At 35.0% G+C, this 12,329-nt stretch overlaps 1 protein-coding gene across 1 annotated transcript in view; it reads right to left on the reverse strand.

The window, feature by feature from the left end:
- Window positions 1-3,092: 3,092 nt before the first annotated feature.
- The window catches only part of LOC135210313 (glutamate receptor ionotropic, kainate 3-like), a 17,812-nt gene continuing 8,575 nt past the window's right edge, over window positions 3,093-12,329 (reverse strand). The window contains exons 5-8 of the mRNA XM_064243195.1: window positions 7,759-7,976; window positions 4,992-5,143; window positions 3,871-3,981; window positions 3,093-3,397 (exon numbers count right to left, since the gene is read on the reverse strand). Coding sequence (XP_064099265.1) covers window positions 3,163-3,397; window positions 3,871-3,981; window positions 4,992-5,143; window positions 7,759-7,976 — 716 coding nt within the window. The 3' untranslated portion in view covers window positions 3,093-3,162. The remainder of the gene's footprint in view (window positions 3,398-3,870; window positions 3,982-4,991; window positions 5,144-7,758; window positions 7,977-12,329) is intronic.

The following is a 12,329-nucleotide window of genomic DNA, read 5'->3' on the forward strand; positions in this document are numbered from 1 at the left end:
GAGGAGAGAGAAGAAGCTGAGGACAGAAAGGAGGGGTGAGACCCACCCTAGCTCCCCAGAGGCTCTTCTCTTCCTACATCTCACAGAGAGATAGAGAGAGAGAGAGAGAGAAAGGAGACAGAGACCTTACAGACCTTACAGACCTTACCTCTTGTCCGGGTTGCCCCAGGTCCCTCAGTGTGAGGCACCTTTAATAACTACCAGAGAGTTGCTAGTACATCTTCCGGTATATTTTGCATCTTCCAATCTTGGATGGTCTGGAATGCAGTTTAGATATTTGTCGAGCTTATTCTTAAACACATCTACGCTCACTCCTGATATATTCCTCAGATGAGAGAGAGAGAGAGAGAGAGAGAGAGAGAGAGAGAGAGGACAAGAAGAGGAAGGAGCTGAGTACAGAAAGAGAGGAGTGGGATCTCCCTACCTCCCCCGAGCCTCTTCTCCTCTTCCTCCCTCTCACAGAGAGAGAGAGAGAGAGAGAGAGAGAGAGAGAGAGAGAGAGAGAGAGAGAGAGTGAAAATGACATGGCTATAATAGCTGAAGTAATATATAGTAGATTCACATCAACCGTGCATTTGACGTCTAGGCCAGTCCCTTACGACGCTCCTGACTGGCTGTTGATAAACCAGTCACAAGGCTGGAAACTCCTTAGGAGAGATGGAACATACATCCTGCCTATGTGAACTCTCTCGAGAGACTGAGAGTTTCCAGCCCTGTGATTGGCTTATCAATAACCAATCAGGAGAGTCGTATGTGACTGGTCTGGACATCAAATGCACGGTTGATGTGAATCTACTATAGTAACGACGATATAAATCAAAGAATGAGCCAATACTTCTTGAAGCTCTTTCGAAAAATACAGACGAGTTTCAAGTATCAATTATTGATGTGTTTAACACGTGTGACCTGTCAATCTGGCAGCCGCTCAAGTTAATCGACCATTTCTTAGGGGTATCTTGAACTTCGATTGACTAAAGACATTATTGAAAGGTCATCTGGAGTGATTTAAGTTAAGGTGGTCCATTGCTGTTTTCCTTCACTTGTTTGTCATTCTACAAATATATACAGAATTGATTAACGAGACAGTTTTATGTATTTTAGAATGAAATGTGTCAACAGTGCGTTACGCGTTTTGGCGTAGAAAACCATATACTTAGAAAAACATTTTTGACGTTGATACGTTTCTCCAAACGGGCGGACGGGAAGGATGGAAAGTTCTAGAGAAAACGAAGCCAAACAGACAATACCACATTCCTATAATTAAAACCAGCAAAACGGTCATATACCACATTCCTATATCGAATGTGGAATCGTGGATGTGACCCTGTGTATAGTAGAAATTCAGCAACGTTAGCCATTGCATACACCCGCATAGAAGCCAACAATAGGTTGACCTAATCCTACACGTATACTTTACCCATCCATCTCTTGCAGATGTTCTAGCGATACCTAAATATAAAGGTCCTTCCTTTACAGACATTTTCCTTTTGCGATCTGTCCAACCTTCTATAGACATTCCATTCCTCTTCCCTTCTAACACCTTTGAAGTATACTCCCTTTTCACCACTCAGTCATCGAGTTCGACTCTCGGACATTCCACTGAGGGGTGAGAGATGTGTATTTCTGGTGATAGAAGTTCGCTTTCGACGTGGTTTGGAAGTTACGTAAAGCCGTTGGTCCCGTTGCTGAATAACCACTGGTTCCATGTGGCGTCAAAAACACCATACAAACAAACAAACAAACAAACCACTCATGATCCATTCCTTCCACATAACAGAACCGTCTCACAATGCTCTACCATATCACCTATGCTAAGCTCTCTAAATTTGCATTATTACAACTGTCAGAGATACTCCTTTGGCTAAAAAAATGTAATATTTTCCACGTTTAGTTTACTTGCTTTTGAAAACCAAAATTCTAAAAGGTTAAAATTAGCAATAATCACTTCCTATTTCTGTGGAAGTAGATCTATGTGGATGTAAATATACTGTAATAAATTGTTTAATGGTTTTGGCTTCATTCAGTAGATTTTTGACTTAGGGATCTTTTATTAAAAAGACTTCACAAGATGGTCGTTACTTTTATTTGGAAAGATGCAAATAATTAATGCAATAAAATCGAAAATCTTTGCCAGTGGTAGAAGTCCTCGTTCATATACCTGCTTTGTCCATCGCCGGTTTTTCCTTATTTCCTGTTAACAGTGAATTAACAGTTCCAAGACGAAAGCAAATGAGCCTACAGTAAGCCCTGTGAAAGGGAGAGAAAAATTATAATGTTGCACCCACACACACACAAACATACATACAATAATACATACACACACATATATATATATATATATATATATATATATATATATATATATATATATATATATATATATATATATATATATATATATATATATATATATGTGTGTGTGTGTGTGTGTGTGTATACACACACACACACACACACACACACACACACACATATATATATATATATATTATATATATATATATATATATATATATATATATATATATATCTAATAAAAGGAGCCCATAAAAACACCAAAATGTAGAGAGAAAAGTACTATATTTCAGAGACTGCTGTCTCTCTCTTCAGGTATATGAATGAGAAAAGTTTACAGAAAAGGTGGTATTTATACCAAGAGATTCGTCCACAAGTAAGCCAATTTAGGTCACCCCCGCTGCTTACTTGTGGACGAATCTCTTGGTATAAATACCACCTTTTCTGTAAACTTTTCTCATTCATATACCTGAAGAGAGAGACAGCAGTCTCTGAAATATAGTACTTTTCTCTCTAACATTTTGGTGTTTTTTATGGGCTCCTTTTATTAGATGGAATTCTGTTGTTACAGAACACTTTTACCAGTCATATATATATATATATATATATATATATATATATATATATATATATATATATATATATATATATGCACAAAGAATTTAAGGGGTTTTGAAATTGAGCAATTAAATAGTAATCTTTCCCTGACAAATAGCAACGAATAGTTGATATCACTGTAACATTCATAGTTTTTTATGATTTTTTTTAAAGCAAGCGACGCGGTTATTAGTAAGAAATGACCCAAGTAACAAGGAAAAATGTTGATAGATCTAGTGACGTCAAATGAAGTAGGGTTAAAAGCAGGCCTTAGGAACGCCACAGACAAATAGGGGGATTCGTGACGCATTGAAGGGGTAACTCAAACAATCTGTGATAACCACCGACAACCAAGAGGATGAATATCCCGGCCAACGATTCCAGTCCCAGGGCGGACATCTTGTTCCCTTTATCGGCGGAGGGAGGTCGTAGACACTCGGTCGTGTTGGTGAACTGGTCGTTCAGCCATTTGTCGAAGATGCCCGATTCCTTCAGCGACAGCAGCCTTCCGTTACCGTGGATTTGGAGACAAGAATAGGAATTGAGACGAATGATTTATTAAGTAAATGCACTCCTGTATGCGTTTATATATATATATATATTTGTATACTTAAATATATATATATATATATTTATATATATATATATATATATATATATATATACATATATATATATATTTATATATTTATCTATATGCATATATTATGTATACATATGTGTATATATATATATATATATATATACTATATATATATATATATATATATATATATATATATATATTATATATATATAATATATATATATATATATTTATTTATTTTATATATATTATATATGTATATATTAGGAAGGTCTTTAAATTCTTGTCACAATTATTGTAATAGGTACTTTGTATATTGTGACTATTGTAGATTCGGAAAATGGGAAATTTGTTGAATGTCTTAATCAGATTTTTTTTTCTTATATACTTACAGACGATCAGCTGCGTGCATGTAAGTCGAATTCGTTTTGAATGCTACCGACAGTATTCCTCCACTGTAGACTATCTCTTTGGATATGTACAGATGACACGAACCCGATGTACTGCAAAATAGTAATTAAACAGGTTAGTTGACGTATAAAGTTCTTATTTAACTGACACAAAAAGTCATTTTTCTATAAAGAGTTCGATGGACTCGAATATGGAAACATTATATCTCATGGATTTTTTAGTATCATTATACACACGTAACGGGTATTATTGTCATAATGATTATTTTGTTTGTTAATATTAAAATATGCAACTCCGGTACACATGGTAACGTTTTTTATAAATGTTTATTTAAAAAATAGAAATAAACTTGACATTGGTTGTTTACAAATATTTACATTTATGGAGAAATATATTTTCAATGATTTTGAATTGTTTAAAATTTAAACCTTTATTTAGAACAATAATTGACAATGATTTTGAAAGTTTATGATAATTTAGAGTTACTTACAAATTTACACAATTATGGAGAAAAATAATTAGCAATGATTTTGAATTATTTACAAATATTCACATATATGGTGAACGACAATTAACAAGGATTTTGAATTAATTACAAATGTACACATTTATGGAGAAAAATAATTTACCATGATTTTGAATTGTTTACATATTTACACGTTTATGGAGAAAATTAATTTTACAGTGATTTTGAATTGCTGACAAATTTACACATTTATGGAGAAAAATAATTGACAATGATTTAGAATTATTTACAAATTTACACATTTATGGAAAAAAATAATTTACATTGATTTTTAATTATTTACAAATTTACACATTTATGGCGGAAAATAATTGACAATGATTTTGAATTATTTACAAATTTGTTAACGTATTCCCCATCTAAATATAATTTTTTATACGAAATAATGGAGGAAGGACCACCCCCGGCTCCGTCCCCTTCCAAGTTAAAAACTATTTGAAACATTTCAGTATTTCGCAGGTTTTTTTTTTTTTTATCAAGATTAACTTGAGAAAAACTCATGAAAAAACTAATTATTTGAACTATCATACTTTGCAACTTTATCTATAGACTTATCATTCCTGTCTACCCACTAACCTGAAATCCCAAGACATGATCGTCTTCATGGCCGTGTAGTCGCAGATCCCGGCATACTTCCCGTCGACGAAGTCTTGTCGTGACCTCCAGCAGCTGACCATCGTCCCTTCCATTTTCGTGTGAACCTGCCGTTTGATAGGATCCTCGGATTCCTGAGATGAACGAGTAGAAAGATGGGTCACTAGTTTGTCTCAAGTTAATCTTAATAATAATAATAGAAAAAAATTTCTTTAATCTTTCAGTTTAGCGTTCTTCTCGAATGGTATATGTTTTTTTTTAAGATAAAGGACGATATTTCATTGTTTTATAAAATATCATAATAATAATAATAATAATAATAATAATAATAATAATAATAATAATAATAATAATAATAATAATAATAATAATAATAATAATAATAATAATAATAAATATTTAATCTTTCAGTTTAACGTTCATCTCGAATGAGAAATGTTTTTCTTTTGAAGATAAAGGGCGATATTTCATTGCTTTAAAAAATTTCAGTGTAGTATTTTTCTAAGTGCTTTGCAATTGAAATTGTAGATTTATTTTTTTTACGTACTTATTTTTGTTTTTTCTTAATAAAAAAAATTCTTTGATATTTCAGTTTAGCATTCATCACGAATGAGATTTTTGTTCATGTTTTTTATTTTTTAAGATAAAGGACGATGTTTCATTGTTTTATAAAATATCAGTGTAGGATTTTTCTAAGTGCTTTGCAATTGAAATTGTAGATTTATTTGTTTTTTTGACGTATTTAATTTGTTTTTACCTAAACTTTTAGTTACACGGTATGTTTCTAAAAAGCGAAATAACGAAATATTGATTTTCTAAGTGCTTTGCAATTGAAATTGTAGATTTATTTATTTCTTTGCCGTGTTTCATTTATTTTTACTCAACCTTTTAACGAATTGGTATGTGTCAAAAGGCAAAATAAAGAAATAGTGATTTTCTAAGTGCTTTTGTAATTTTAATTGTAGAGTTATTTGTTCTTTGGCGTATTTAATTTGTTATTACTCAAACCTTTAGTTACTTGGTATGTTTCCAAAAGGCGAGATAAAGAAAAACTGCCCGGGAAGAATGTAGTACTATGCGTCGAGTGACCTTAGAAAAAAGTCTAATAATACCCTGGGATTAAAACCGAACTGGTAAATGATGCATCAATTTAAATATTAAGTCTCCGTATTACTCAGAAGTCTACTGTGCAGATTTGTAAAATTGTCCATATATAGTAGTGGAAGCTTTCTTAAACTAGGGAGTACTCCCTATTTTAAGGAGTACCTAGGGGTCATTTGATTTTTAAAAGGGGGGGGGGGAGCCACCAATTCGAGAATGTTTAAACCAAGTTAATGGCTAGTGAATATATAAGAATTATAGTACATCACCACAAGGTGTAGCACCAGGATTTTAGAGGATGTGTAGGTCTTCATGACCACAAAAAAAAAAGAATAATTAAAAAAATAAAAAAGGTTGGGAACCACTGAGATAGATGAAGCCCTTGGCTATTTTTATTTTATTTTTTCTGAAAGCTTTATATATATATATATATATATATATATATATATATATATATATATATATATATATATATGGATTGGTTTGTGTGTATATGCACACACACACATATATATACATGTGTGCGTGTATATTGTATATCACATGTATTATGTTAGCAATAAGTCACCAAACAGCACGTGACAAATATGTACGTAAATAGCCACATGAAAGGTGATTTTTCACCTTTCATGTGGCTATTTACGTATGTACTATGTTGCAGAATAATTTTAAAGCCTTTAAATGAAGTTCTACATGTTTCTGTATTAGCAACTGAATTCCACTAATATTTGGTTGGAGAGTGAATAAGTAGTGTCTTTTGAGAAATATTTTCAGAGTTGCCAATGCTTAGATATTGTTAATTTATTAGCTGTCGAATTCTAAAAGGTGTGTGTTAATTTAGTAGCTATCAAATTCCAAAAGGTGTGTGTTTATTTATTATCTATCAAATTCCAAAAGGTGTGTGTTCATTTATTAGCTGTCAAATTCTAAAATGTGTGTTGATTTATAATCTGTCAAATTCTAACAGGTGTGTGTTAATTCATAAGCTGTCAAATTCTAAAAGGTGTGTGTTAATTTAGAAGCTGTCAAATTCTAAAAAGTGTGTGTTAATTCATAAGCTGTCAAATTCTAAAAGGTTTGTGTTAATTTAGAAGCTGTCAAATTCTAAAAAGTGTGTATTAATTCATAAGCCGTCAAATTCTAAAAAGGTGTGTTGTTGAAATTCTAAAAGGTTTTGTGTTTTGTGATTTAAAATTGCTAGTTCAAAATTCTAAAAGGTGTGTTGATTTATATTAGCTGACAAATTCTAAAAGGTTTGTTGATTTATAAGCTGTCAAATTCTAAAATGTGTGTGTTAATTTATAAGCTGTCAATTTCTGAAAGGTGTGTGTTAATTTATAAGCTATCAAATTCTGAAAAGTTTTTGTTATTTTATAAGCCGTCAAATTCTAAAAAGTGTGTGTTAATTTATAAGCTGTCAAATTCTAAAAAGTGTGTTAATACATAAGCTGTCAAATTCTAAAAAGTGTGTGTTAATACATAAGCTGTCAAATTCTAAAAGGTGTGTGTTGATTTATAAGCTGTCAAATTCTAAAATGTGCGTCCGTCAGCGTACAAAATTAATGTTATATCACTCTGATGCTGACAAGTTCAGTAAAGTAATACTTCACAGGAAAACATAATTAAACAGATTAATCCTAAAAGTTACCTTGAGGTACGTCACCATCATGGTCCCAGCCTCGAGCCTCCAGGGAAGGGCGGATTGCCTCACCAGGTCCTTCGCGGAGTCTATTGGAATGACGACCCTCGGGACGGTCAGCATAGCGGTCAGGATGCCTCCGTAGGACGACATGAAGACCAGGGAGGCAAAGAGCCAGGTCGTGACGACCACCCTTCCACCGTCGTGCTTGGGCATCCATTCAGAACCTGAATTGGAAGGATGCGCAGTTGGATGTGAATTTGTACACTTCTGCGCATGTATACAGTACAGCTTTGGATACTGAGATACCCATGATCGTTTAAATGGGCGCTGGGCATCGAATGGGGACAATGCGAAGTTTTAAATTTTTTTTTTTTTATTTCATTAAATAGGTAAGGGTAAATGACATTTCCTTGTTACACCACCCAACTTCGAGAAACAACTATTATTCCAACGTTATTTTCCAGGTCAGAGAGGTATTCAGTTGATCCATTTTGATAGTAAATCAAATGGTTATATAATAATAATAATAATAATAATAATAATAATAATAAATCCAAAATGTTGTATAATCTTCTGAATAATAATAATAATAATAATAATAATAATAATAATAATAATAATAATAATAATAATAATAATAATAATAATAATAATAATAATAATAATAACAATTTATCCACATTTGCAAAGGCGTGTTCAGTAGAAGGTATGACCGGAAAAAAAAACAAAATGCTGTATCAAATACCATAAAGAGAATGACCCCCAAGAAATATTAGTCCTAGCTAACAACCTCCCGAAAACCTTTGGGGAGGGTCACTATCTAGGAATTATTATTATTATTATTATTATTTTATTAAAAGTAATTGCTGCCTCAGCTGCATTAATTTTATACAGGTTCTTCTCTATTTTTCTAATTATTGCTTTCTCATTGTTGCTTAAACTGGTGAGCAACGCACCGAAGGTTGACATATCTCAATTAGGTAGAACGATTGGATTTTATTGGTAAAAATTCCAGTCGGGGTAGTCAAATTTTCGGGTATATCCCGTAGAGTTTATTACAGATAGAATTGATGTTAAATTCTATTTCTTTTCTATTCTTTCTATTCCTTTCCGGACGTTTCGTCTGAATAAACCTCAGACATCCTCTTGGGCGGAGGTGTGTGAAGGACTGAAGTGAGAAGGTGAGTCCAGCTGCTTATATTGCGGTGGCGCAGCGGGGGGCGTCGTGCCGCTGCCTTTTCATTGGCGCCACCGCAATATAAGCAGCTGGACTCACCTTCTCACTTCAGTCCTTCACACACCTCCGCCCAAGAGGATGTCTGAGGTTTATTCAGACGAAACGTCCGGAAAGGAATAGAAAGAATAGAAAAGAAATAGAATTTAACATCAATTCTATCTGTAATAAACTCTACGGGATATACCCGAAAATTTGACTACCCCGACTGGAATTTTTACCAATAAAATCCAATCGTTCTACCTAATTGAGATATGTCAACCTTCGGTGCGTTGCTCACCAGTTTAAGCAACAATGAGAAAGCAATAATTAGAAAAATAGAGAAGAACCTGTATAAAATTAATGCAGCTGAGGCAGCAATTACTTTTAATAAAACATGTTTAAAAGAGGGTTTACTTCCAGCATATTATTATTATTATTATTATTATTATTATTTTTTTTTTTGCTTTATCACAGTCCTCCAATTCGACTGGGTGGTATTTATAGTGTGGGGTTCCGGGTTGCATCCTGCCTCCTTAGGAGTCCATCACTTTTCTTACTATGTGTGCCGTTTCTAGGATCACACTCTTCTGCATGAGTCCTGGAGCTACTTCAGCCTCTAGTTTTTCTAGATTCCTTTTCAGGGATCTTGGGATCGTGCCTAGTGCTCCTATGATTATGGGTACGATTTCCACTGGCATATCCCATATCCTTCTTATTTCTATTTTCAGATCTTGATACTTATCCATTTTTTCCCTCTCTTTCTCTTCAACTCTGGTGTCCCATGGTATTGCGACATCAATGAGTGATACTTTCTTCTCGACTTTGTCAATCAACGTCACGTCTGGTCTGTTTGCACGTATCACCCTATCCGTTCTGATACCATAGTCCCAGAGGATCTTTGCCTGATCGTTTTCTATCACTCCCTCAGGTTGGTGCTCGTACCACTTATTACTGCAAGGTAGCTGATGTTTCTTGCACAGGCTCCAGTGGAGGGCTTTTGCCACTGAATCATGCCTCTTTTTGTACTGGTTCTGTGCAAGTGCCGGGCATTCGCTTGCTATGTGGTTTATGGTTTCATTTTTCGTATTTCACTTCCTACATATGGGGGAGATATTATTTCCGTCTATCGTTCTTTGAACATATCTGGTTCTTAGGGCCTGATCTTGTGCCGCTGTTATCATTCCTTCAGTTTCCTTCTTTAGCTCTCCCCTCTGTAGCCACTGCCATGTGTCATCGCTGGCTAGTTCTTTAGTCTGTCTCATGTATTGTCCGTGCATTGGTTTGTTGTGCCAGTCCTCTGTTCTGTCTGTCATTCTCCTGTCTCTGTATATTTCTGGGTCTTCGTCTTCTTTTATTAGTCCTTCTTCCCATGCACTCTTTAGCCACTCGTCTTCACTGGTTTTCAGATATTGCCTCAGTGCTCTGTTCTCGATATTGGCGCAGTCCTCTATACTTAGTAGTCCTCTCCCTCCTTCGTTGTGTATTGTCATATGTTTCCTAGCTTTCTGGTCTATGCTGCAAAGTTCTGTCTTCGTCCATTCCACTATTCCTGCGCTGTATCTGATTACTGGCACTGCCCATGTGTTTATGGCTTTTATCATATTTCCGGCGTTGAGTTTTGACTTGAGTATCGCCTTGAGTCTCTGCATATATTCGTCCCTGATCGTGTCCTTCATCTCTTGGTGTTTTATATCCCCTCCTTCCATTATTCCCAGATATTTGTATCCTGTCTCATCTATGTGTTTGATGTTGCTCCCATCTGGTAGCTTTATTATTATTATTTTATTATTATTATTTTATTATTATTATTATTATTATTATTATTCAGAAGAATAATATAATCATTAGATTTACTATCAAAATGGAAACCCCTTGGCAGTCACTAACTAAGCAGGATCCAGTAATAATAATAATAATAATAATAATAATAATAATAATAATAATAATAATAATAATAATAATAAGCCTACAACACCAAGAAATTAAGGGAGAAAACAAGTGAGGTCAATGAAATAATGGGCATAATACACACCACCAGTATCACAGAAACAAATAACTTGACATATGCAGGAGCAAGATTAGTAGCAGAACTGATGGGGATTCGAACACCAACACCACCGTCACAACCAACCCAACAGAAACCAAAACAGCAACCTCCTTGGAAAAGGCGCCTGGAAAAGCAAATCATGGTGATGAGATCTGACTTGAGTAAACTGAACGAGATGGCAGAAAAAAGGCTAAGAAGCAAGAAAACAAGGGAGGAACTCAACGAGAAATACAAAGTACAAGAGAGGGGACTAAACAACACAATAGAAGATGTAAAACAGAGGCTTAAGGCCAAAGCACATAAGATCCAACGGTACATGAACAGGAATAAGGGATACCAACAAAACAAACTATTCGGAACCAACCAGAAAAGACTATACAGCCAACTAAGAGGGGAAGACAACCACCCAGAAATTCCTGAAGCCGAACCAAGTAAGAGACTCTGGGAAAACATATGGAGCAATCCGGTATCACACAACAAACATGCAACATGGCTCCAGGAAGTCAAGGAAGAAGAAACAGGGAGAATAAAACAAAGATTCACAGAGATCACGACAGACAGAGTCAGACACCAACTAAAGAAAATGCCAAACTGGAAAGCCCCAGGTCCCGATGAAGTCCATGGATACTGGCTCAAAAACTTCAAGGCCCTACACCCACGAATAGCAGAACAACTCCAGCATTGTATCTCAAATCACCAAGCACCCAAATGGATGACCACGGGAAGAACATCCTTAGTACAAAAAGACAAGAGTAAGGGAAATATAGCCAGTAACTACAGGCCTATCAACCATGCCTACCAATAATGGTGGAAGTTACTAACAGGTATCATCAGTGAAAGGCTATACAACTACCTAGAGGAGACAAACACCATCCCCCACCAACAGAAAGGCTGCAGAAGGAAGTGTAGGGGCACAAAAGACCAGCTCCTGATAGACAAAATGGTAATGAAGAACAGTAGGAGAAGGAAAACCAACCTAAGCATGGCATGGATAGACTATAAGAAAGCCTTCGACATGATACCACACACATGGCTAATAGAATGGCTGAAAATATATGGGGCAGAGGAAAATACCATCAGTTTCCTCAAAAATACAATGCGCAACTGGAATACAATACTTACAAGCTCTGGAATAAGACTAGCAGAGGTTAATATCAGGAGAGGGATCTTCCAGGGCGACTCACTGTCCCCACTACTCTTCGTAGATAGCCATGATTCCCATGACAAAAGTACTACAGAAGATGGATGCCGGGTACCAACTCAAGAAAAGAGGCAACAAAATCAACCATCTGATGTTCATGGACGACATCAAGC

The sequence above is a fragment of the Macrobrachium nipponense genome, chromosome 39 (assembly GCF_015104395.2).
Source record: "Macrobrachium nipponense isolate FS-2020 chromosome 39, ASM1510439v2, whole genome shotgun sequence".
NCBI lineage: Eukaryota > Metazoa > Arthropoda > Malacostraca > Decapoda > Palaemonidae > Macrobrachium > Macrobrachium nipponense.